Source organism: Diospyros lotus, chromosome 15 (genome assembly GCF_014633365.1).
Source record: "Diospyros lotus cultivar Yz01 chromosome 15, ASM1463336v1, whole genome shotgun sequence".
NCBI lineage: Eukaryota > Viridiplantae > Streptophyta > Magnoliopsida > Ericales > Ebenaceae > Diospyros > Diospyros lotus.
This window is the reverse complement of record NC_068352.1, coordinates 9,748,326-9,776,228: the sequence shown is the minus strand read 5'-3', so window position 1 is coordinate 9,776,228 and position 27,903 is coordinate 9,748,326. Positions and strand designations below refer to the sequence as shown.

Here is a 27,903-nt window from a genome sequence, read left to right as displayed (position 1 = left end):
AATGGAAGTCTCCTCCACCTGTCTCTTTATATAATTTTGTAAGGCATGCCATATTTCCAGTCATGTCAAATTTCCAATCTTCTTTTACATATCCTAGTCAATGGAAGTCTCCTTCACTTGTCTCTTTATATAATTTTGTAAGGCATGCCATATTTCCAAGTCTTCCCTAACATATCCTAGTCAATGCAAGTCTCCAGCACTTAGTTTCTTTATATAATGAAGATTGAGATCAATTTTGTATATAAAAGGCTTTCCAGTAGAGATACAAGTGTAGCTTGCTTCTTGAAAAAAGAGGAGAAAAAACAGTAGAAAGAATGAGAGATGTATTCCCTCATGAAAAGCATAGGAAGTACTACTCGTCATTCATGGCTTAGGACGATAATAATGATAGTGTTGGTGTTGGTAAATGGGATGTGTTGTTATGGGTGTTGGGAGCAAGAGAGGATTGCCCTGCTGCACCTTAAAGCTTCCATCAACTACCCAAATGGTAGCTCTTTGTCTTCTTGGGTGGATGATCGATACGCCAACTGTTGTCAATGGGAAGCAGTTGAATGTAGCAATAATTCAAAAAGAGTGATCCAAATCTCTCTTGCTAGGGTTATGAGATTAAGAAATTATGAGTGGGATTTCAATGCTTCACTATTTCTTCCTTTTGAAGAGCTCAAGACTCTTAACTTGAGTGGAAATGATTTAGTTGGTTGGGTTGATAATGAAGGTATTTTTATTTATATGTTTCTTTTGTATTTTATTTATATTATTAATTTTTGTTATTTGAATTGCACACAAGAGTATTTATTTATTCAATTTTTTTAAGTTTTGAAAGACTTTCCATGCTAACCAATCTTAGAATTCTTAATTTGAGTTACAACAAATTAAATTACACTATTTTTTATATTTGTTAGTGAAATTTCTTCTTTGAAATCCCTGTATCTACACTTTAACGTCATCGCAATACCAGATAACTTGAGTAAGTATACTTGGATGCAAAATGGGATGTGACGTCATGGGTGTTGGGAGCAAGAGAGGATTGCCTTGTTATGCCTCAAAACTTTCATCATCTATCCAAATGGTGACTCTTCAATTACTTTCTTAATTATACAAGAGATTGGAGATTAGAAAATTATGGGTGGTGTTTCAATTCTTCACTATTTCTTCTCTTTAAAGAGTTCAAGACCCTTGACTTGAGAATGAAGGTTTTTTCATTTATAGTTTATTATTTATTTTATTTATGTTTTTTGTTTTTATTTTTGAAATTATAGATGAAAATACTTACTAATTCAATTTTTTTTTATAGGTTTTGAAAGACTTTCGGCGTTGATCAATCTTGAAGTTCTTGATTTGACTGATAACCAATTCAATGATACCATTTTGAAATTTGTTGGTCAAATATCATCTTTGAGATCTCTATCTCTTGCATTAAATTTCATCGGACCATCAATTGATTTGAATGGTAAGTTCACTTTTATATATGCTAGACTTACTTTTGCAAAACAATAAGTTCACTTACTTTTGCATACAATGACAAGGTGAAAACATTCGATGTTGATTAATTTTGAAATTCTTGATTTGAGTTATAACTTGTTCAATGGTACCGTTTTGGAATTTGTTGGTGAAATTTTATCTTTGAGATCCCTATCTCTTGCAAGCAATGACATGGGAAGATCAACTAATTTGAATAGTAAGTTCACTTCTACGAAAGACTAATTTTTGCAAAACAATTGCCTTCAAGAATTGAAAAGGAATTAGTTATAGAACTTTCAGTTATAAAATATAAAAGGAAAAAAATCACTTTTGTGATTAGATTACTCATCTTCCAAAGTGCAATCCAAAGGGGGATGGATAGAATCATGGCCCAAGTTGCCTATAGTAAAAAATGTATCCTTAATTACAAAATGACAGAAAATAAAATCATTTAATTGCAATATACACATAAAATAGTTCATATAATTCAAATTCATCTCACATATTTTCACATTTCTCTCATGCTCTTTATGCAACATAACAATGCATTTTGGAATCTATTTGAATGATTATTTAATTTGAAATTTTCAAAATAATTCACTTCCAAATGTCACTTTAAAGTTTAATCAGAGTTTATTATTTTTAAATTAAGAAAAAAATTCATCTATCTAAACACCCCATTATAAGCATTCCTCCGGTTCCTAAGCAAAAATTGAGAATCTATACATGTACCAGTTGCTAGAATATAGCAAGATAAACAAACTTAAACAAAAATCACAAACCTACAAAAAATAAATTTAAAAGTACAAAAATTTTAATGTGATCTTAAAGTTTGTGAATATATTAAATTTTAATATATAAAAGGTATCTGTTAATTAAAAACATAAGAAATAAGTTTTCCTAGAAAACTACTCATCCTTAATGGGCATATTGTCTTCAAAAATTAAAGAGGAAAATGTAGAAACTTTAGGGAAAGCATCCAGCTTGGCCCTTGCTTGGCTAACTTATATCTCAGGTCTGTTATCAAATTTATGAACACAATTTTAAAGAATTAATGTTGACAATTTTTTCAAAGCAATCAATCCTTTCATTTATATTTGTCTCTGTAACTGAGATTCATCTCATTTTTTATGGTGTATTTTGTTGGGAATGTGGATAGAATGGAGAAGACACAGTAATAATAAGGACGGAATAATAAAATATGGATATTAGAATTTTACATAATTTGGAAAACTGCTCTACGTCCACGAATGTGAAAAAAATATATTATGTTTTTACAAAACACTCTTTACTCGCAAACCCCAACTCAAAATTATAACCAGAAAATTTTTCCCAGATGGACACAAAGGATGTGAAATTGGCATCCCCTGCGCGCGTTTTACTACACATTTCTTTAGCTGCAATTTTGAATTCCTCCTTTCAATTTGGCTGCTCATTTTCCAATTTCGGCGCTACAACTTCCTTCAATTACGTAGCTGTAATTTCCTTCTTTTCCACTCTGCTGCTGTCCCTTAGCTTCTTCTTTCATTTTTTCTTCTTTCCTTTTCTTTTTTTTTTTCTTTGCTAGCGGCTGCACGTGTTGTCCTCTCACAGCTGCAAAATAGAAAAATCTTTTGTCAAAAATAAAGCCTCTCCTTTCTGACTTCTAACATATTTATCCTCTATTTTATGCATCACGATGCTTCAGGCTAGTCAATGCAAGTTTCCAGCACTCAGTTTCTTTATATAACGAAGATTGAGACCAATTCCGTATATAAATGGTTTTCTAGTAGAGATACAAGTGCATCTTGCTTCTTGAAAAAAGACGAGAAAAAAACAGTAGGAGTAAGGAGAGATGTATTCCCTCGTGAAAAGCATAGAAAGTACTACTCGTCATCCATGGCTTAGGATGATAACAATGATAGTACTGTTGGTGTTGGTAGTTGGGATGTGTTGTCATGGGTGTTGGGAGCAAGAGAGGATTGCCTTGTTGCACCTTAAAGCTTCCATCAACTACCCAAATGGTAGCTCTTTGCCTTCTTAGGTGGACGATCGATACGCTAACTGTTGTCAATGGGAAGGAGTTTAATGTAGCAATAATTTGAAAGGAGTGACCCAAATCTCTCTTGCTCGTATAATGGATATGAGATTAGGAAATTATGAGTGTCATTTCAATGCTTCACTATTCCTTACTTTTGAAAAGCTCATGTAAGTACCCCTGTCTGTATATCCCAATCACCTGGACTACCCGAATGAGAGCGTCTACGGAAGGAAAAAGAATGAAACAAAAGACATAAACCACCATAGCATGCATACACGAGAATAGAAACAACGGAAGCCTAGCTATACACATGCATGCACGACGGGTACTCCGCTAGCATAGGGGTCACAAGATAAATAAATACATACAGACACCTGTGCCAACATACAAGAGACACGGGGCATGATCTGGCACAGTAAAAAATAATAGAGAGTAAATCCTTCTTAACATCAGAGTTGACGAGAACTAACGGAACTGCCTGTACACCATACCGACTCTACCGCTAGAAGCTGACTCCCTTACCCTTAACTTACGCTGCTACTACTTGAAATGATGAAAAGTAAGGTGAGTTGAGAGACTCAACAAGCATAAGAAAATGAAGGCTGTAGGCTGAATATATCAAGTAAACTCTCTCCCCAAAACACCAGCCCCCATGTACACACAAGCCATGAGATGCTCAACACAGTATAAAAGTATAATGAAAACACATATCGGACCTTGGGGCTCACACAAGACATATGGCACTCAAGTCCCATACCAACCTGCTGTTGCCCTGATAGGCAACAAATATCTCCAACAAACATGTGCGCGCCATCTCGGGTTGGTTCTCCTGACACCCGTGTGCCCGCGTCGGTCCTCCCAACACTCGAGCTGTAGAATAACCGACCCATAGGCTCCCTCGGAACGATCCTTCTGTCCGAGACTAGTGAACTCTTGGTAACCGTGCAATGCATATAAAAATGCAATGGCGTAGTGAACATCAACATGATACACCGGTGCCCAAGCATCAGGCTATGCTCCGCCCACATAATAAACCACACGAGATGCATATGCCCGTGCTAGATGCAATCTAACCATGCTTGAGTGTCCGTGTCCAAGCATACTCAAGACATGAATACCCCAATATACATCCCATACCCATCTGCATATCAAACCATGAATGGTAATATAATATATTAAATCATGCAGTAAATCACATAATCCACATAATGACAGAGCTGGTCAGTAGTGTTCAGCACCGGTCAATGGTCAGTGAGTAGGAGTGTTCGCCCAATAGTCTATGTTAGGGCTGTACAGTAGTCTACTCTAACGTCACCAAACAGCTGACCTCTGCCCCACTACTCGATAGCTCTAGCTGATCCAGACCCAAGATATCCATAATTAAACCCGTACCATTAAGAACCTAATCCCAAGTTGGGTTCAATATCATTCCCAAGAGGAGTGGGGGCAGTACAAATCCCCATAGGCTTCCAACAATTAAAAGTCTAGTAGTCTCGGATTTAATTTAAATTAAATCAAATGAATAATAATCAATAAATAATGATAGGCGCTGACTAGAGTAAGAGAGGGGGTAAAATATGAGAAACCACGGAGACTCTTATGGGAATTAAGGAACATGAGAAGAGAGTTAGGAACTTGCCTGTAATCGACTAATTCCTACCTCTTTTGTGCTCCCATTGCAATTAACGTGTTTCCTAGTAATTAATGAAATTGTGACTTCAATTAATTAAATTTAACCGTGTAAAATTCATAATTTAGCCGTATAAAATCTATAACTTATACATATCATGCTTATACTACTTTTTACCCATGTAGGCACACCGCAAATAAAACCCCAATGAGACTCATATTTAACTTAGATTAAATCACGCTAATAAAATTCTCGATTCGTATAATTACTACGCGAAACCGAAACGAATTAAGGAAAGACATGGGGTTCGCAAAATGGAAGGAGTTCACAAAGGTATTTAACCTCAAAAGTCTCGTAATTAAATTAATTAAGCAAAATTCGCATAGTAACTGTCTATAATGAACCACTACAAGAAAAATTAGTTTTAGTGACGGGTTTTGTGACGGAGATGCTCCTATCACTAATTTGTGACGGATTTAGTGATGGAAAGCCGTCACTAAAGTGGTTTAGTGACGATTTGAAATTATCGTCACAAAATTGCGACGGGATCGCTATTTCCGTCTCAAATCAGTGATGGGATGGCGTATCCCGTCACAAAATAGCGACGGGATGTTCATCTCGTCGCATTTCTGTGACGGGACCAAGCTGTCCCGTCGTAGAACTGCGACGAGACTAACGCCCGTCGCAGGTCTGCAACGGGACATGTTAAACCCGTCGCAGATCTGCGACGAGTACTGAAAGTCATGAAGGGAGGGTAAAAACTTCACAAATCAAATGAGAGTCATGAAGGGAGTAATGAGCTTGCCTCGTTTTAGCAGATTACAGCGTTTTTATGCTTGCATGCCATCAAATTAATACAAGCTACAAATTAATATAAACTCCCAAAATTAATAAAACTAGACCCAAAATAAAATTTCAACCATATAGAATGTTTAACACACATTTCTCTATTTACCTGACTAATTAAATCTCGATTAAACCAAGTTTAATCTTTAATTTTTCCCTCAAATTTCCCATTTTCGCGCCATCTATTTCTCCTTATTTTTCCTTGCTGCTCGATACTCGAAGATGCCCGATTTCACCCTCAATTTACTGCCTTAAAAGGAAAAAAGGACACCATAGGAAGCTGCTGCGTGGCAGCTTAATTGAACCCACTGCCTTGCCCAAAACGACGCCGTTTTGGGCAAGGTTTTGGTTGAAAAATCAGCCAAAACTCTCTCTAGCGAGGGTTCGATTTCGCATCTGGCCCCTGGGTCCCTAACGTGTGCTGCTCGCGCTGCTTGCCTTCTTCAACATATATATGCAGCACATAAATTATATAATGAATCCCGGTCACTTCTGCAATTTACATAAGCGCCCCAACACTTCCAGAAATCTCATATACACCCCAACTCTCATTTTCCTTTATTACACTTATACCCTAACTCTTTCCAAATAATACCTACCCACCAAAAATAAAATAATTAAATATTTTTCCTTAAATTAACCCAATGAATAATTATTTCCACATACCATTAAATAATTCAACATTTCCTATTTCCTCAAAACAACATACACTTTTATTTATTTATTTTTTCCATAAATCTCCACTAATCACTTATCCAACTCCTTAATACATAAATAAATTTACAATCCTCTTAAACTCACAAATATTTTATAACCACCTTATACGCCATAATTAATAATTATCAACTATCCATTAAATAAAAAATTACTTCAAATAATTAATAATTATTCAATCCCAAATAAAAAATTACTTCAAATGCAATATTAATAATTATTAACTACCCCCAAATTATCGGGGTGTTACAGCTCAAGACTCTTAACTTGAGAGGAAATGGTTTAGTTGGTTGGGCTGATAATGAAGGGATTTTTATTCATATGTTTCTTATGTATTTTATTTATATTATTAATTTTTGTTTTTTGAATTTCTCACAAGAGTATTTATTTATTCAAAATTTTTCAGGTTTTGAAAGACTTTCCATGCTAACCAATCTTAGAATTCTTAATTTGAGTTGCAACAAATTAAATTACACTATTTTTTATATTTGTTAGTGAAATTTTTTCTTTGAAATCCCTGGATCTATCATTTAACGTCATCGCAATACCGGATAACTTGAGTAAGTAATCCCGACGTCATGGGTGTTGGGAGCAAGAAAGGTGTTAGAATTGCGGTTACATTGGGATAAGTTTTCTAGTGATAAAGATAAATGTTATGAATTTGAATTTGTTTCAAATTCATTAACATTTGAATTTTAACAATATAATGGGATAAGTAATTAGAATTTAAATTAGATTCAAATTCCTATAAAGATATGTCTATCTGTATCTTTGTGATACCTATAAATAGACATAGAGTCTAATGGAAAAATAACGATAATCAGAATCAATTTTTGATTGCTCATATACTGTCTTTGGGATCACCATTCGAGCCTTGGACGGTCAGGGGGTGGACGGATAAGAAAGTTTTTATAGTTTTCTTCTACAATTGTTAGGCAAATCAGATTCGAGTATTCCGCTATGATTCAGGTATTTTACATATCGCTTTGCTATTTATTTAAAAGTTCTACAGTGATTTCAGAGCCATTGTTTATTTACCTACACCGTTGTAGTTGATAGTCACAATTTTAGTAACTCGTGATATTTTTCTGTGTGAAATAATTTGGTCTCTCTAATTGCTACGTTCAGTCACGATTTTGAATGTAACTCGTGATTAATTTTTGCGAAAAATTTTCTGCCCATTGCCTGTGATTTAGACGTGACCGAGGCAGTTGCTGGCGGCCATGTTCGTCATAGCCGCTGGGCTTGCAGCTCCTCGGTCAACCTCACGATGGCTGAGGCACCGTCGGAGGCGGTCGTGTTCGTCACGACAGGTGGCTGAGGCCAACCCCAGCGATCGGGTAAGTTGCAGCCATTGGAGAACCGTTGTTGGAGGTTGAAATCGGCCATGGCCACGACCCTTTACCTTCTGCAAAGCCGAAGGTCGGTCATTTTTGCTTGAGGGTTGCGGCCCTCTACTGTTTTCTGCCATAGCTGACGTTTCAAGCTTGGTGCTTGACATGGGTTCGGTCGATTGCATCGTTGTGGGTTCGCTGTGTCCAACCGCTTATGCCGTTTCTTCTCGTCGTGGCCGCCTTCCTCTCGGCCATGGGCCGATCGATTTTACAATAGCCATGGCCGACGGTTTGCCATGGTTGCAGCCTCTTCTTGCTGTCAATGGGCAGCCTCTGTGGTTGCCATTAGAGATGGAGATGAGAGGAGAAGAAAGAGAAAAAGGTGGCTGGTAACGATGAGAGGCAAAGAGGAGAGAGAGGCGGCCGACGGCGAAGCATGGCAGAGGAGAAGCTGGCAGCGGCGGTGCTGGTTCATGCCCAACAAACCCTAAATCTTTGGAGAAGAAGATGACCCAGTTGAGTGCTGGGTTAACCTATTGGGTTAGATCTGATTCTTGACCCGCTTTATTTAAAGATCCAGATGAGTTCTAGTGGATTTGTTTTAATTCCATCTGGGCTTGGGCTTGGACATATTCTTGGGCCATTTGTTTTATTAATTAATGGACCAGTTTTTCAATTTAAAATCTTTTAGGCCTCAATTTGTTTTGGGCCATTCTCTTGGGTTTTTATTTAATTATTTGGATTATGCTTTAGGCTATTAATTAATTTGTTTAATTTAGTGCCTAAAGTTATAAATTAAATAATAAATTCAATTTTGAAAAAAAAAATCAGAATTATTTTAGGGATGTTTAATTCTGGAATATTAATTTTTGTAGTTAATAAAATTATTTTCATGACTTTTGTTATGTGTTTTAATATTGTCATGATAATTGTTTGGTTTATTCTTTTAGACCATAAATTAATAAGTTTAATTTTTGAGTCTAAAATTATAAATAAATGTGATGTGGCATTTTTGCTAACTTAATTAATTATCTATTGTCTGTAAATATTTAGTTTTATTTGCTTATTGATAATTAATTTCGATTTAGTACCGATCTCAGGCCTTGTGTGGGTCCTAATATATTGTTGTATATTGTGGATTAGTTCCACATAAACAATTAAGTCATAATATTTTAGTTGTGCATTAAGGGTGATGACTTTGAAGCCTAGCGATCTGTTGATCTCGAAATGCATAGTTAAATGTTTGATTTAATTGTTTGCTTTGAACATGTGCATTGAATGTCTTTTGTTGTCCCCGATTCAGTGATCAATGGCCACCAGTTTAGTTGCTGGAAGCATGATCAAGATAGATAAGTTGGATGGGTCCAACTACTCCACATAGGAGAAGCAGATTCAATATCTACTTTAGATTGAGAAAGTATGGGACGTTTTGGAGACTTCACATCTCATGCCGCAAGGGGAAAATGTTTCCTTGGCGACACAGCGGGCCTATGACAAATGGCTTGAGAAGGACCATTATGCTCATCTTGCGATGCTTGTTAGCATGCGGGCCAATCTCATGGGCCAATTTGAGTCTTGCCAGACTGCCATGGAAATGTGGCAAAAGTTGAAGATCACTTTTGATTAGACATCTGCATCAAAGCTTCGTGTTTTACAGTTAAAATTTCAACAGCATGTCAAAGACCCGAGGCACAGCATGGCTAAGCATTTGAGAGTGATGGGTTCACTTATCAGAGATCTTCAGAGTGCGGGAGTAGCGCTTACTGATGAGCAGCAACTCCTAGGGGTGATCAGATCCTTGCCTGACCCTAAGTGGTCTCAAATAAAGCTCCTTATGACACACAATGAAAATATCAAAATTTTTTATGATATTTCACGTCACGTGGAGCTTGAGTCGAAGCGCGTTGAAACGAACCGTGCCGCGGCTTTTGTAGCCAAGGTCGACAGACGTTAGGGCTTCAGGCCCGAACGCAAGAGATAAGGATCGAAGGCATCAGGGCCTACACCTAATATTAGCAAGAGCAAGAAGGCCAAAAGAGGGACATGTGGAAAGAAAGACTTGTCCAAATTGAAATGCTATAATTGTAAGAAGAAGGGTCACTTCGCTCGGGATTGTCCAGAGCCGAAGAAGGTATATTTCTCTTCTTATTCCTCTTTCATTCATGTTTGCTCGCATGCATTAGTTGCATACTCACGTCCTGAGTGGATTGTGGATACAGAAGCAACACAACACATAAGTGTTGAGAAAGAAGGGTTTGTGAATTACCATCGGGTGCCAGTGAGAACTCAGTACGTCACGCTTGGGAATGGCACACAAGAAGAAGTTCTTGGAGTTGGTTCATTCCTGCTTAAGATGAAGAATGGCAAGATTCTACTCCTGAAGGACGTTATGTATGCTCTTGAAGTCTGGTGTAATATATTATCAGTAGCATGTTTATTAGGACAAGGTTATTCTTTTCTTTTCCGTGATACTGGCGTGAACATCTATTTGGATGATACATTCTTTGGAGGTGGTTTCTTAGTAGATGGTTTTTTCAAACTTAATTTGGATCATGTTTTTAATAACCATTCTATTGCTTTAGTTTCTTCTACTTCTTCTAACATAAATGTTGATTGTGATTTATGGCACAAAAGACTTGGCCATGTGGGTTAAGAAAGGATGGCAAAGCTGGCGAGAGAAGGTCTATTGGGATCTCTTAGTAAAGTGAGACTCACTATGTGTGAGCCTTGCTTAGCTGGTAAGGCCAAGAGGAAACCTTTTGGTAAGGCTTCCCGTGCATCCTGTCCTTTGGAGTTAGTACACTCCGACATATGCGATCCTATGAATATGAGGGCACGTCATGGTGCATCATACTTTATTACCTTCATAGACGATTATTCACGTTTCGGTTACGTGTATCTGATTTCTCACAAGTCAGAAGCTTTAGATTGCTTCAGACGCTTTGTGCATGAGGTTGAAAATCAGATGAATAATAGCTTAAAAACTCTTCGAATTGATAGAGGCCATGAATATCTTTCTGATCAGTTTAGAAGTCTATGTGAGGAAAAAGGTATAATTCGACACCTAACCATTCCTGGCACTCCGCAACAAAATGGTGTTATAGAACGCCAGAACAGGACTTTGTTGGAAATGATTAGATCGATGTTGGCGCAGGCGAATCTCCCGATTAGTTTCTGGGGAGATATGTTGTTGACTGCAGCCTACATTCTTAATCGTGTTCCACGTAAGTCCATGCCTTCTACCCCTTATGAGTTATGGACTGGAAGAAGTCCAAACTTGGATCACTTGCGGCCTTGGGGATCAGCTAGATATGTTCATAACACGTCCCACAAGTATGGAAAACTTGGACCAAGAGCTAGCAAGAAGGTGTTCATTCGGTATCCTGCGGGTTCAAAAGGATATGTCATGTATGGTGAACATCCTAATGGGGGTTTGACTGAGACAAAATCTCAGGATGTAGAGTTTCTTGAGGATGAGTTCCCAAGAATTGGTGAGGTTGATAAGGACTCCAAATTGTATGAATTACAAGAGGAAGTTCCTTTTGTCAGTGGGAGAATTCCTGTAGATAGTGAGAGTGAACCCATAGATAGTACTTCGGAGACTCAAGTAATTCGACGTAGCCAACGTGGGCTTATCCCTCGTCATCATTTCGATGATATTGAGGGAAGGGTACTTTTGTGTGCCATGTCGGATGACAGTGAGCCAATTTCTTATGAAAAAGTCTTAACCTCCCCAAATCGAGATCAATGGTTGATCGCTATGAAAGAGGAAATGGACTCGATGGATAAGAACAAGGTGTGGGAACTTGTTGATCTTCCACCAAATAGAAAGGCGTTTGGTAACAAGTGGGTCTTGAAAATCAAACGCCGACCTGATGGATCGATTGACAAGTATAAAGCCCGGTTAGTCGCAAAGGGCTACACCCAAATGGAGTATGTAGATTTCTTAGAGACATTTTCTCCTGTGGTGAGATTTGACTCTATTCACATGATTCTAGCCATTGTCGCTCATTTAGATCTTGAGCTACACCAGATGGATGTCAGGATAACATTTCTCAATAGAGAACTAGACGAGGAGATATATATGGATCAACCCATCGATTTTGTTACTGAATGGCAAGAGGGCAAAGTGTGCCGTCTCAAACGATCCATATATAGTCTCAAGCAGTTGTCTAGACAATGGTATCTACAGTTTCATGAAGCCGTTACCTCTATTGGTTTGACCATGATGGAGGAAGATCATTGTGTGTATATCCAACGGACAACAGATGGGTTCTTGATTTTGTCCTTATATGTAGATGACATCTTATTGGTTGGAAACAACTTGGAGATGATCAACACCATTAAGGAATGGCTATCCTTTGTCTTTGAGATGAAGGATTTAAGGGAAGCGAGTTATATCCTTGGAGTTAAGATCTCGAGGGATCGCTTAAGGAAGCTTTTGAGTTTGTCTCAAGAAACTTACCTTCGTAAGATCCTTGAATGGTTTAATATGGATAGCTCAAAACCTATTGATACTGCAGTTGATAAGGGTTGCACCTTGAGTACTAGTCAGTACCCTAAAACAGAGGAAGAAAGGAAACTAATGGAAAAGAAACCATACGCCAGTGCTGTTGGGAGTCTCATATACCTTATGAAGTGTACTCGTCCTGATATTTGCTTCGTCATTGGGCTAGTAAGCAGATACCAAAGTAATCCTGGTGAGAAACATTGGAAAGTTGTCAAGAGAATCATGAGGTATCTACGTGGTACTCATGATTATGCCCTAACTTTCCAAGGTGGAGATATGAAAGTACATGGTTACACTGATGCTGATTTTGGCGGAGATAAAGATGATAGCGTTTCCACATCAACATATGTTTTCACTCTTGGTGGAGGCTCTATTTCTTGGCGAAGTAAGAAGCAAGATTGTGTTGCTCATACGACCATGGAAGTAGAGTATGTGGCTAGCTCATAAGCTGGAAGACATGCATCTTGGCTTAGTGCTTTCTTTCGAGAGCTCGGGGTAACAGCTCAAGCTGATGAACCTGTCGAAATTCGTATCGACAACACAGTTGCGATGTAGTTCGCACATGACCCCAAATTCCATGATAGAGGAAAGCACATAAGAAGAAGATATCACTATATTAGAGGATTGATCAGAGACGACGAAATGATTTTAAGTTATATTCCTAGCGCTGAAATGTTGGTTGACCCATTGACAAAGCCACTAAGCAGGAATATATTTGAATCCCATGTGAGACGTATGGGATTACGTAGAATTTGAGTTCTACATTTGATCACTGTTTACGACATTCATTTTGATTTATTTTGTTGGATATTTGTTATCTTCTTTCTATTTTTCATTATATGACATTATGTTGTTGATATGGAAAATATGAAAATAATTGCACATGTTCGTGAATGTCACCAGGCTTGGATCGATCCACTCACGCGGACGATCGCCCTGACACCTATATGGTGTGCAAGATGAGACAACTTACTCTTGGACTTATGTGGTCAATGTAAGTGCCTTGATACGTGAGGGGTATTCAAGGTTGTTATTGTCGCCTTAGTACGACTAAGATGAGACTTATTTGAAGAAGTCAAATATGGATATTCTTTGAATTCCATATCAAGCTTGAGAATAGCAAGATGTGAGTACTCATGAGTTGAGTGACTCAGGCTATTGCCTATGTGGTGACTAGGCCGACATTTGTACGTTGTTTTCAGTGTGACATCCTCGATTAGTGGGAGCTCCATCGTAGCATGCACATCACACAGCATGCGCTTGTACGACCACTATAGGGAAGTGACAAGATTGCTCTCTCTCTTTGTCACTGCGTGGGACCCTATTCACATATGCCTTATGACCTAAAATTGTTTCATAAAGTTGAGGTTCAATTACACTACTTTAGCATGTCACCCAAATGGCCAACAAGAAAGTAGCTAGGCGGGCTGTAGCATCCCGCATCGACCGATAGGAAGGTCCGTGACAACTTACCCTGATGGGTCTAAGCGAACTTCCCAAGGGGGTCACCCATCATTGGATTACCTCAGGTCAAGCACGCTTAACTTGGGAGTTCTTTGCCAACATTCAGCTCAAAATGTATCCAGCTGGTGTTGTTTCTTTCCTTACCTATCCTCAATATATACTATTCTCCTTTGGGCTCCCGAGGTATTACATTCTCCCCTCTTGAGCACATGACATCCTCGTCATGCGACCTTACAACTGGTCCCAGATTTTCTCCCCTTGGGAGGTTGCCATCCTAGAAGCCTGCCGGGAGCCGCTCCTTGATCAGGTCTCGCGCCCCAGCGCCACTCCCCGCCCTCATTGGACTGCCTTCTCCAAGGGTTGACTCTGATACCACCTGTAACATCCCATATCGACTGATAGGAAAGTTCGTGACAACTTACCCTGATGGGTCTACGCGAACTTCCCAGGGGGTCACCCATCATTGGATTACCCCTGGTCAAGCACGCTTAACATGGGAGTTTTTTGCCAACATTCAGCCCAAAAGGTATCCAGCTGGTGTTGTTTCATTCCTTACCTATCCTCGATATATACTATTCTCCTTTGGGCTCCCAGGGTATTACACAGGCCATGTCTAGGCAAGTGGTTGAACCAAGAGATGGATTGTTTCGAATTTTGGGAAAGATAATTTATACCACATCATGTAAGTTTTGCAACTTATAGTCCGGACGATCATCTGTGTGATGATCATGAGTGCAAGAACTTCGATTGATGATCAAATGCTGTTCAGAGTTACTCTTGAGAGATTGGAAGCATTTGATCGATGTGTTATTTATTATCTAAGGCATAGATGGCATTGCCCTCGTTTATTTCTTTTTGCAGCAATACTATGTTGGCATTGGTGATTGTTTGATATAGTACTCTTATCATTGTCATCAAGGTCGCACCCCTTGACGTCCTGTATGAGGAGATGAGTTGAGCATTATTCCATGTACCCGAGTGGGAGATTGTTAGAATTGCGGTTACATTGGGATAAGTTCCCTAGTGTTAAAGATAAATGTTATGAATTTAAATTTGTTTCAAATTCATTAACATTTGAATTTTAACAATATAATGGGATAAGTAATTGGAATTTGAATTAGATTCAAATTTCTATAAAGATATGTCTATCTGTATCTTTATGATACCTATAAATAGACATAGAATCTAATGAAAAAATAACGACAATCAGAATCAGTTTCTGATTGCTCATATACTGTATTCGGCATCACCATTCGAGCCTTGGGCGGTCAAGGGGTGGACGGATAAGAAAGCTTTTATAATTTTCTTCTACGGTTGTTAGGTAAATTAGATTTGAGTATTCCGCTGCGATTCAGGTATTTTACATATCGCTTTGCTATTTATTTAAAAGTTCTACAAGAGGATTGCCTTATTGCACCTCAAAGCTTTCATCATCTATCCAAATGGTGACTCTTTAATTACTTTCTTAGGTGGATAATCAATCTAGCAACTGCTACTAATGGGAAGTAGTTGAGTGTAGCAACACTTCAAAGAGAGTGAACCAATTCTCTCTTAATTTTACAAGAGATTGGAGATTAGAAAATTATGGGTGGTATTTCAATTCTTCACTATTTTTTTTCTTTAAAGAGTTCAAGACCCTTAACTTGAATAACATTTATTTAACTGAGTTGGGTTGAGAATGGAGGTTTTTTCATTTATAGTTTATTATGTATTTTATTTATGTTTTTATTTTTATTTATGAAATTATATACGAGAATACTTACTAATTCAATATTTTTTTTTTTATAGATTTTGAAAGACTTTCGATGTTGATCAATCTTGAAGATCTTGATTTGAGTCATAACCAATTCAATGATACCATTTTGAAATTTATTGGTGAAATATCATCTTTGAGATCTCTATCTCTTGCATTGAATTTAATGGGACTATCAATTGATTTGAATGGTAAGTTCACTTTTATATATGCTAGACTTACAATGACAAGGTGAAAACATTTGATATTGATTAATATTGAAGTTCTTGATTTAACTTATAACTATTTCAATGGTACTATTTTGAAATTTGTTAGTGGAATTTCATCTTTGAGATCTCTATCTCTCACATACAATGATAATTTTTGCAATCTGAATATCAATTTGAATAGTAAGTTCACTATTATGCTAGACTAATTTTTGCAAAACAATAATCTTCGAGAATTGAGAAGGAATTAGTTATGGAACTTTTAATTATAAAATATAAAAAAAGAAATCACTTTTGTGATTAGATTATTCATCTTCCAAAGTGCAATCCAAAGGGGGATGGATAGAATCATGGCCCAAGTTGCATACAATTAAAATTGTTTCCTTAATTAAAAAATGAGAGAAAATAAAATAATTTATTTGTAATATACACATAAAATAGTTCATATAATTCAAATTAATCTCAAATATTTTCACATTTCTCTCATGCTCTTTATGCAACATAACAATGCATTTAGGAATCTATTTGAATGATTATTTAATTTAAAATTTTCAAAATAATTCACTTCCAACTGTCACTTTAAAATGCCTCTCCCTCGTGTATTAATCAGATGGACAGAAGGGATGTGAAATGGGCCTCCCCTACGCATTTTAATACGCATTTTTTCAGCTGCAATTTTGACTTCCTCCTTTCAATTTGGCTGCTCTTTTTCCAATTTCGGCGCTACAGTTTCCTTCAATTGCGCAGTCGCAATTTCCTTCTTTTCCACTTTGCTGCTGTCCCTTTGCTTCTTTCATTTTTTCTTCTTGGCTTTTCCTTCTTTTTTTTTTTTTCTTTGCTAGCGGCTGCATGTGTTGTCCTCTCACAGCTGCAAAAAAAATTCTTTTGTCAAAAATGGAGCCTCTCCTTTTTGACTTCCAACATATTTATCCTCTGCTTTATGCATCAGGATGCTTGTTAATTTTAATTTTTTCATAGATTTTAAAGGACTTTCTAATTGGAAAGAAACGAATTTTAGTAGTAATGCTTTGATTATTATACAACATCTTAATTAACTACTAGATTACTCGTCTAAAATGTGCAATATAGTAGTAATGCTCATGTTTATAGATTATTCATGTTTTTCCTAATGTTTATAGATTTTTTGTGTATCAAAAAAGAGAAAAAAAAATATCTCATGAATAAAGAAGGATCAGTATTCTTGTTTCCTTAACTAATTGTAACATAAAATCTAGTATTACCATTTACAAACGAATAAAAAATTGTAAAACATGCCAAATTCAAGTCTTTTATATAACTAATTATATCTCGTTTACGTGACTCTCTCTATATAATTAAGATCAAAATACCATGACCAATTCCCTATATAAATAATTTTAGAATTGAAACGAAAGTGGTAGCTTGTTTTTTGAAAAACGTTGGTGAAAAATATCAGAAGTGCCATTCCTTATGCATGGCTTTGGATGATAACAACGGTAGTATTGGTGTTGGTAAATGCGATGTGATGTCATGGGGGTGTTAGGAGGAAAAGGGGATAGTCCTGCTGCACAAGCTTCTATCAACTACCCAAATAGGACTATTTAATTACGTACCTTCTTGGGTGGATAATCAATCTGCCAATTACTATTAATGGGTGGAAAGTAGTTGAGTGTAGCTAACACTTCAAAAAGAGTGATCCAATTCCATCTTAATCATACAAGGGATTGGAGATTAGAAGATTATGGTGGTATGTCAATATGCTTCATTATTTCTTTCCTTTAAAAGAGCTCAAGACTCTTGATTTGAGTGTCAATTATTTAGCTGGGTTAGGTTAAGAATGAAGGTTTTTCTATTTATAGTTTATTATGTATTTTATTTATATTTTTAGTTTTTCTTTTTTGAATTTTATAAGAGAATATTAATTAATTCAATTTTTTTTACAGGTTTTAAAAAACTTTCGACATTGACCAATCTTGAAGTTCTTGATTTGAGTGATAACTACTTCAATGATACTATTTTGAAATTTATTAGTGAAATTTCATCTTTGAGGTTTCTAAATCTCTCATCTAATTACATGCGGGGAAGATTATCATCTGATTTGAATAGTAAGTTCAGTTCTATGCTAGACTTATTGTAGCTAAATAATAGCCCTTCAAGAAGAAGGGAATTAGTTATGGAGCTTTTAGTTATTGGATGTAAAAAAAAAAATCATTTTTGCTATTAATTAGATTACTCATCCTCCAAAGTTCAAGAAAGAATTTCACAAACTTAAGAAAGGGGGGAACGACAGAATCATAGCCCAGATTGCTTACAATTAAAATTATACTCCTAATAATAAAAGGACAGAAAATAAGATCTTTTTATATATAATATACTCATAAGGGATTTCATATAATTCAAATTCATCTCAAATATTTTCACGTTTCTCTCCTCTTGCACTTTGTGCAACATAACATTGCATTTAGGAATGTATTTGAATGATTATTTAATTTGAAAATTTCAAAATAATTCACTTCCAACTATCACTTTAAGTGCCTCTCTCATATATTTAATTAGAATTCAATTATTTGTAAATCACAAAAAAAGTTCATCTAACTAAACACTGCATTATAAGAATTCCTCCAGTTTCTGTGAAAAAATTGGGAATCTCTATGTGTACCAGTTGCTAGAATATAGCAAGGTACACAGAATTAAACAAAAGTCAAACCTATAAAAACTAAATTTTAAAATTCAAAAATTTTAATGTGATCTATTTTTAGTCTCTCAACTTATGAGTTTTAGCGCTATATTAAGCAATCCCTTTCACAGGTTTTAGAAGACTTACCAGACTGAGCAATCTTGAACTTCTCGATCTTAGTTACAACAATTTAAATAGCAGTGGTATTCTAACATCTATCGGTGGCATTTCAAGCCTAAAGTTTCTGGATCTTTCATATAATTATTTTGAAGGATCAATTGGCATCAGCAGTAAGTGATCTCTGCTCCTTTCCTTCCACACCAACTTGGTATGTTTTTTTGGATAGATGCACAATATCATGGCATTATTGTTAAACGAAGGAGATGATCTTCTAGAAACCAATCTTCATAGAGACTAACATCATATAGCCTTCTCTAAGATCTGCATTAAAGAAATACTTCCATATGTAAAAGTAGGCTTTTGACGTAAAACTAGGCTTCAATGACTTATAGGTTCTTAACTGGTCTTTGAGTGGAATGGATAACATCATATAGCCTTCTCTAAGATTATTTCAATCGGTCAAGACATTGATTCTTATGGAGAACCATTACTACATCAATGTGACAATTTATTTCATTGCTTATCTGTTTCTTCCTTTTGAGGAGGTGCAAACTCTTGCCTTATAAGGAAATTTATTGTTTGGTTGGGTTAACCATGAAGGTCTATGACACTACAAGAGTTTTGTTTTTTCCCGACGGTGAAAAAATCGCCGGAAAAACTAAAAAAATCGTCAAAAATACCTCCGTCAGAAACGTTTGCCGGCGGTTGAAAATCGCCGGAAAAAACTATTTACCGACGATTTTTAAAAACCGTCGGTAATGATAGTTTTTTCTGACGGTTTTTAAAAACCGCCGGCAAAGGTTTTACTTTTACCGGTAGTTTATAAACTGTAGGGAAAAGTATTTGCTGGCGGTTAAAAAATCACCGGCAAAAGTCCAAACTTTGCCGGCGATTTTAAAAACCGCCGGCAAATTAATAAATCTCTCTATTGTGTCCATATATGTAGGCCTTCGAGCATCATCAAGGGCACAAAATAAACACTTGAGCTCTGTCATGCACCTACATATTATAAATACTCCACATCAAGTCAGCAACACACTTCAATTATTGTGCAAAACTTCTAGTTGTTGAATGAATTAGGATTAAAAGTTAATATATTGAGTAGCTTCCTTTCAGGGTGCAAAATGAAGGCAACACAATGGGATATGGGATAAAAATTTGTAGTCAAGAAAAACAACAAATATACTTGTAAAATAATGCAGCCCTAAGCCACATGAACCATATTTCAAACAACCCTCTCTGGTTTTGCAAATAGCAAAACTGGCATGATGAAGAGCTCTGTATCACATTTCCTTGTCCAAAACTAGTAGAAGGTTTAAATTCAAACATATAATTAAGCTTGATGTAGCCAACTTAACAACGCTTTTTGAACATTACTGTTTTTTTTGGTTAGTATAGTAATATTAATCTTACTAGTAATTGATTGAACTTGATAGGAATCACTTCTCAGTCAAATACATGAGTTCTACTATGAGATAGGAACAAATTCAACTTCTACAGTTGTGTAGCATGCATAGTCATCATAGACTATAGTAGGTTAGTTATTGATGGGGTATTAGACTCGAATGTAGAAAATCTAGTAGTCCTCGTAACACATATCTTAATCTTGACAGATTATATAAATTTCCAGAAATACAGACTTTTAGATTTAAAAATACAAATATAAAACAATATACAGGTATATAAGTAATTCAAAAAAAAGTGAATTACACCCAGATCATAAGGCATTTGGCGTTTGGACACCTTGACCCCAGACCCACTAGGTTCAGTAAATGAACAGGGATGATGCCTTCAATTATTCTATCAAATCAATTATCCTATCATCTGAGGTTATAATATGTCACAGCTACACCCCTTGCCATTAGTTTCATCCTCTTTTTGATGTTAGGTGACTAGGTTGGCAATGAAAAGACAATAATGCCAACAATTATTCTATCAAATCAGAACTGTGAATAATGGGTAGCACTTTCAAATTTGGGCCATAAAAAAAATTTGAAAATTTTCCCATATCTGAAAACCAAACCACCATAACTAAGTTTTGAGTACACATAGGGCAAAGAGAGGCTGGGTTATTAGTATAGCTCTTCTTCTACCCTCCGGCAACTAAATTCACTGTGAAGGAAATTCAAGCAAGTGCATGAGATGCCCTTCCACCTATCTTTCGCCTTCTTTGAACCATTTAAGTAGGTTCTATTATTTGGCAGGTTCAATGATGCAAGACAACAATGAAGAATTGCATAAAATGGGGAAGAAAGAGAAGAGATTAAGAAGAGAAGAAGAAAGAAAGAACAGCCAGGAGAGGAAATCAATATTAATGTATTCAATAATCAAAGTTGAATAAAAAGTTACATCGAGAGCCTTATTTATAGGCCAAAAGTAAACCTAACTATAGTTTGATTAGGAATCTAAATCCTAACATAATTCCAATCCAAATCCTATAATATCTATAATCATCTGACAAAAATGAAAACAAACCAAACTAACAAGGTAACAAATAAACCTTAATCTAAATCTAATTTCTAAATCCAAAATAAAATCAAAATAGGAAACATATCCCTATCGTAATCTAAATCTAAATCTATTTTTGTGTTACTATTGCCAATACGTGCAGTAGATTGAGGCCTTCAGTAAGCATTCACCTGCCAAAGTACCTGCTTCACACAATCAAACGAGTGGTTTTTAGCTTTATCACTCGAGCTATTTTTCAGATCCGAATTCGGATGCTACACAATTTTAAAAACAAGATAAATTCATCGATAGTAGATTAGTGACATGATTGCTACAAAGATACAATATTTTTGCCGTGAGTTGCCTAACTGTGTTGTCTCTTCAGTCAATGCCATCATTTGATTTGTCAAATTTTACCGCAAAATTAGGTGGAAATGCAGGAAAGATAAATTAAACTAGAAGTCTAGAAATTATCTAGGCACAAAGTACAGCAAGATTTGTATTGAAACTCACCCAATAAACAATCAACAGAGACATCAAAGAGGGATAATTCAACTCGACATCAATTTCATGTAAAATCAACTAATTCAGGGAAAAAATACTGCATAAATCGCGACAGAAAATTCCCAATTGAACCTCTTTGGAGAAGGAGGTGAGAGAGAGGGAGTACCTGAAACGTCGGAAGAAAAGGAATTGCAGAAGAGATGCGAAGCCTTCCGTCTGGCCAAGCTTGCCATTGCCATACTCGCTTCGATTTCGAATTCGATTCGTTCAGAACCCAAAAGATAATCAAAAATCAAAAAACCACAGAAAGCGAAGCGTAATTGACCTTGCCAAGGAGGATCTCGTTGGTGTGAGGGCCAAAGATCTCAGAGGCGTCGAGGAACATGATGCCGGTATCGACGTCATGCTTAAACTTACAGTCGCTATTATGAAGCAGCAGGCAGAAACGATCGAGCGAGACGAGAGCGAGGGTGAGCGAGGGTGAGGCGAGCAAATGAGGGTGAGCGAGGGCGAGGGAGGAAGCGACTCAGCAGCGAGAGTGAGGGACAAAGACACGGAGAGGCACGAGTGAGGGACAAAGACACGGCGAGGCATAAGCGAGAGAGGGTTAGGGTTTGCGCGCAGGGGGGATTTTGGAAGAGAAGGAGGTGAGGGGAAGATTTGGGCGGGGGCAGGAGGGAATTTTGGGGGTTTTATATAAATCATATCCCTGCCTAAACCGCCGGGGATGGATTAACATAATCAGTGGTTTTTCAAAATCGCCGGATATGTATATGCTATAGCCGGCGGTTTACAAAACCGTCGGGGATTATTGTGTTTTTCTGACGGTTCTTTAAACCGCCGGGAAAATTTTGCCTGTAATACCCATTTTTCTTGTAGTGTGAGGATTTCAATCACTCAAAATACTGAATCTTCTGTACAACTACATGAATGTGACATTTACCGATGGAGGTAAAGTTAGGATAACTCTTTTAAGTAATTTAATATCCTTATTGAGAAGTACTTCCTTCTAAATACTCACAACCTAGTGTTTTCTTAAACATATAATTGATTATATGCCATATTTACAGACATACAAAATAAAATCAAATTTAAAGACGAATAATAGAGACAGATTTTGATACTAATGAACAAAATAATTGAAATTTCTTTTAGAGACAGCTTTAGAGACAAAATAAAGTCTATCTTTGAAAGTTTTTTCACCAGAGAAAGAATCAGAGATGAAAATTTACCATCTCTAAATTCATCTGAAGGATTTTTTTCGAACTCCAAAATGAAATTTTTTTGTCTATGAATTTTGCATGCCCTCAAAGACGGAATCTAGAAATTATTTCAGAATTTGAGTTTTTTCATTAGAAACAGAATTAGAAATGGAAAATTTTTGTCTCTCTCTCTCTCTCTATATATATATATATATGTTTGTATGTGTGTCTGTGGCTACCTTCATTGTTTCTCCTCTTCTCTTATGCCTTTGCTTTTTTCCTCTCCCTCTCGCTTGTCTTCTCTTATTTTTCTCCAGCCAACAGCTGCCATCCATTGGCTCACCTTCGCTTTCATTTGTTTCTCCTCCTCTTTCTCTTTTCCTCCGCCTTCACCTATTCCTATTCCTCTCCCTCTCGCCTATGTCACCTTCTCATTTTCCTTTTCGACCAGCATCCATCAGTCGTCAGCTCGCATTTACGTTCATTTTTTTCTCCTCCTCCTCTTCTTCTCCTCTAACTTCACTTGTTCCTCTCCCTTTTGTATGTGTCTTCTTCTCCTCTTCTTCCCCAACCAGCAGCTGTCGGTCGTTGGCTTGCGTCCTCTTCCTCTAATCCGATAGTCCCTTATTTCTCCTCTGTGTTGTCCCAAATGCGGACAATCGAAGTTTCTCCAATTTAAGATAAGAATTTAAAGTTCCCCTATTTTAATGTTTAGATCCAGTAAGATCCAACCATTGGATCGTTTTGATTTTTGGGTATGTTGGTTACCAGACTAAGGTGATTCTGATGATCTATTTCAATCATTGGAAAATACCATGGATGGTGGCCGGCGATGCCCTTCGAAAAACGAATAACATTTTTAAAAAAAATTAATTTTTAGATCTATTAAAATTCGACTGTTGGATCATTTTGGTTTTTGGGTATGTTGACCACCAGACCAAGACCATTCTGATAATCAGTTTCGATCGTTAGAATTTGCCATGGACCATGGCTAGCGATGCCCTTCCAGAAATAGATAACCTTTTTTCAAAGAATTAATTTCTAGATCTATTGAGATTTGATCGTTGGATCATCTTGGTTATTGGGTATCTTGGTCACTAGACCAATGTTGAAATTTTCCATGGACGGTGGCTAGCGACCAACTGCAAGACTAGAAATTAATTTTTTTTTCTCCATAGCTGATTTAGAGACAAAATTATTTTTATCTTTAAATTGTTTTGAATCCATACCTCATCTTAGAGATAATTTTTTTTTTTATCTTTAATCCAAAATAAAGATGAAAAAAATTCAATCTATAACTTTAGATACAGAAAAAATTCCGTTTCTAAATGTAAATTTTGATTGATTTTAAGACCGATCACACAACCAAATCAGAGATGAAATTTTGTTTTTTGAGATGAAAAAATTTTTGTCTCTAAATTAGAGAAAAAAACTATCTCTAATTGGTTAGCCCGTCGCCTTTTAGAGATGGATTGAAATCTGTTTCTATCCAGTGAGAGATAAAATTTTTGGGGTTTGGAGACGAATTTTTTCCATCTCTAAACTCGATATTTTTTGTAGCTAGATTTGGAGAGCTTGAGTAGCTTGGAAAATTTGTTCTTAGATAAAAATATTATTAACAATAACTTTCCTTCAAGCATAAGAGTGATGACTTCCCTTTTAAGTGTTGTTAATGCAAGAATGCGATCTCACTAGCAGTCTCGAAAGGTAAAATAAAAAAGTCCCCTGTTAATGATGGCCAAGGTACAAGTAAACCATCCCTCTTAGTAAACACAAGGTTATAAGTTCAAATCTTCTTATGTCCCTTAGTGTGGACATTTCTTGTTATTTACTATATATCAAAAAGTAAAAAAATTATTCTTTTAGTTATAAATCATCAACTAACACTTCTTCAATATGTTGTGTATTTTCCAGGTTTGTGCAAATTGAAGACTCTTCAAGAACTCAACATTAGGGAAAATGATCTTCAGGGCACCTTACCTTGGTGCTTAGCCAACTTGACATCAGTTCGTTTGCTAGATATTTCTTCCAATTATTTCGATGGAAATATTGCTTTTTCTCCTCTTATCAATCTAACATCCTTGAAATACCTTGCACTTTCAGATAATCACTTTGATGTTCCAGTCTCATTCAAGTCATTTTTAAACCATTCCAAACTTAAGGTCCTTGAAAGCCTTAACAACAAGTTCGTGGAGGAAGGGGAATGTCATTCCTCAACCCCAAGTTTCCAATTAACAGTTATCCGTCTATCTGATTCGGAATCCAAAAACTGCTCCATATGTTTTCCCCATTTCCTTTACCATCAAAATGAACTTCAAGTGATTGAGCTATCTGGAATTGATTTTAACGGGAAGTGGCCGGATTGGTTGTTGGAGAATAATTCAAGATTGAAAAGTCTTGTTATGCCAGACAATTCATTACATGGATCAGTTTTACGGTTGCCTTTGAATCCCATAATAGGGCTTTTTGCTTTGGATATATCCAACAATCATATTGAAGGCTACATCCCTTACAAACTTGGTAGTATCTTTCCAGCTTTAGAATATTTAAACATGTCTACAAATGGCTTCAAAGGTGACATTCCTTCCTCGTTGGGAGACCTGGGCTCTTTACGATTTCTAGATTTATCAAACAATCAATTATCTGGAAAAATACCGGTGCATTTGGCCGTGGCTTGTGAGACCTTGATATTGTTGAGCCTATCAAACAACAACTTAACAGGTCCTATACTACCCCCTCAAACAAACTCAAGCACAATTCAATATTTACTTCTAGACAACAATCACTTCACACAAATTCCAGATATCTTGTCAATAAACTCTTTGAGTGTGTTGAATTTGGGTCACAATGAATTAGCAGGAAAGATTCCAAGACGGATTTTGAATATCTCGTTATGGATCCTTTCCTTGCGTAATAATAATTTTGAAGGACCAATCCCAATTGAATTTTGTGAGCTTCATAATCTGCTTGAGTTAGACCTCTCAAATAATTATTTCACAGGAATTGTGTCATCTTGTTTTTCAAACCTGTCAGTGGTAGAATTCGTTTGGTTGTCAAATAATAGGCTAAGTGGTTCTTTCCCAGAGGGCTTCCAGAACAACTCTGCTTTGAAGGTGCTTGATCTTTCTAATAACCGCCTAAGCAATGATATTCCAAAGTGGATTGACAATCTCTCCCAGCTGCAAACGCTTCTCTTGAAAAATAACAGTTTTGAGGGAAATATTCCAAATCAAATATGCCACTTGTCCAACTTGATCGTCATTGATCTTTCTTGGAACAACTTCTTTGGTGGTATTCCACATTGCTTACATACCACCAAAGTAATAAGTTATAACCATGAACAATCTGTTAGGTTTTTGGATCCAGAAGACATATCATCATTAGATGTTAAGAAAACCATTGTAGAAACGTACCATGACCCTTTTGCTTTCCTGTTGGAGAAACAAATGGAGTTCACAACAAAAGGAATATCTCTCATGTACAGGGGAGTTCCTCTAGACCTCTTCTCGGCAATTGATCTCTCCAACAACAAATTAACTGGCTATATACCACCTGGAATTGGCAGTCTTAGCCATATCAAGTCATTGAACTTGTCCCACAACAACTTGACTGGACCAATCCCTGCAACTTTCTCCAACTTGGAGAACATAGAGAGCTTGGATCTTTCCTACAACAACTTGCAAGGTAATATCCCCTATGAACTCATAGGTTTACACTATCTGGAAAGCTTCAACGTGTCTTACAACAACTTAAGTGGAAGAATACCTCAGGGATCAAACCAATTTCAAACTTTTGATGGGAGTAGCTACATTGGAAATCCACTCCTTTGTGGAGAAGAAGTTGCAAATAGTTGCAATACGCCCCTGCCAACAGCATCACCCAACAATGGCAGTGAAATGGAATTTAGTTTTATTGACATGGGCATTTTCTATATGAGCTTTACAGGGTCTTACTTGACTGTGTTACTAGCTATTGTAGGAATTTTGTACATAAATCCTCATTGGAGACGAGTATGGTTCCACTTCGTTGAGGTTTTCATCACCTCTTGCTACTACTTCGTTATGGATAACCTTTGGAAGATCAAAGCCAGGTTCCTACATAAGCGATCACCCATCTAAAGAAGGTTCAATGTACATACCAAGTTTGTTCTACTTGATAGATACATGTTAATTGTATTTTCTAAATTTTGTTGTCATGCACTTGTGAATGATTAACATATATTTGATGCCTAATGCCCAAATATCATAGCTCTGTTTTGAACACTACATTAATATTTCTCATCTCCTTTTTATGAATTTTATTTTTCCCTCAATCTAGCAATGAGTTAACTAAATTGCTTGCTCTCCATTTTTATATATATATTTTTTATGTATTATGGTTTCTCACACCTATGTAAAGGATGACTTCAAAAAATTGGTTTTGGGTTATTAAGAACAACTAATTCCATCTAAGAAGTGAAGATAAAATAATAAAAAGATTAAAAGAAACAAAGTCCTCCTTTCTTTTTAAATATACATCCTAGGTGTATAACAATTATAAAATTTGTTGGAGCACTTATTATTTGTAACAATGTGAAAGACAACAAATAAACATCCAACTGTTATTCTAGACAATTGCAAAGTATAGACCAATCATCACTTGAAATCCTTGTCAGCTCTGTAGAAATTTTGTGTTATAAATTCTTATCAAGCCTTAAACATATTGAGTGTGGTCAATTATATAAATTTTAACTCGCCAAGCATCTCTATCTATAATAATATCTTTTTTAAGGCCCTAAGTCCTATGGTTCCTATATATAATCAGAGAATTGAAACAAAATGATATCTTCACCACTAACTTAAGCAACCTACAACATCTTATATAAAAAATAACCAATTAATCCTACTATTATTCAAACTAAAAGATAGAAAAGCGCCTAGAAATTGCGAACACATGATCCCTCAATTTGTGGGATCTCATAAATTGTGGATCATTTGTCCCTAGTTCTTGCACTCTCCTTCAAGGTAGAGAATAAATGTCAGTCATTTCCAACTTG

The 27,903-nt window shown here is 36.3% G+C and overlaps 1 protein-coding gene across 4 annotated transcripts; it reads left to right on the top strand.

Annotated features, from left to right (window-relative positions):
• The first annotated feature begins 181 nt into the window (after nucleotides 1-181).
• On the top strand, nucleotides 182-27,133 carry LOC127791452 (receptor-like protein 13). Of its 4 annotated transcripts, none has more exons than XM_052321343.1 (4): nucleotides 182-715; nucleotides 1,295-1,450; nucleotides 24,783-26,552; nucleotides 26,639-26,803. In XM_052321343.1, exons 1-4 carry the CDS (start codon nucleotides 322-324, stop codon nucleotides 26,662-26,664), a joined length of 2,346 nt encoding a protein of 781 aa, XP_052177303.1. In that variant the 5' UTR covers nucleotides 182-321; the 3' UTR covers nucleotides 26,665-26,803. The 4 variants fall into 4 exon arrangements, with proteins under 4 accessions (XP_052177303.1, XP_052177299.1, XP_052177300.1 ...); XM_052321340.1 differs by lacking the exons at nucleotides 182-715; nucleotides 1,295-1,450 and adding exons at nucleotides 15,687-15,923; nucleotides 17,861-18,022; nucleotides 18,726-18,884 and having other exon boundaries at nucleotides 24,783-27,133; XM_052321339.1 differs by having other exon boundaries at nucleotides 24,783-27,133.
• Nucleotides 27,134-27,903: the final 770 nt, after the last annotated feature.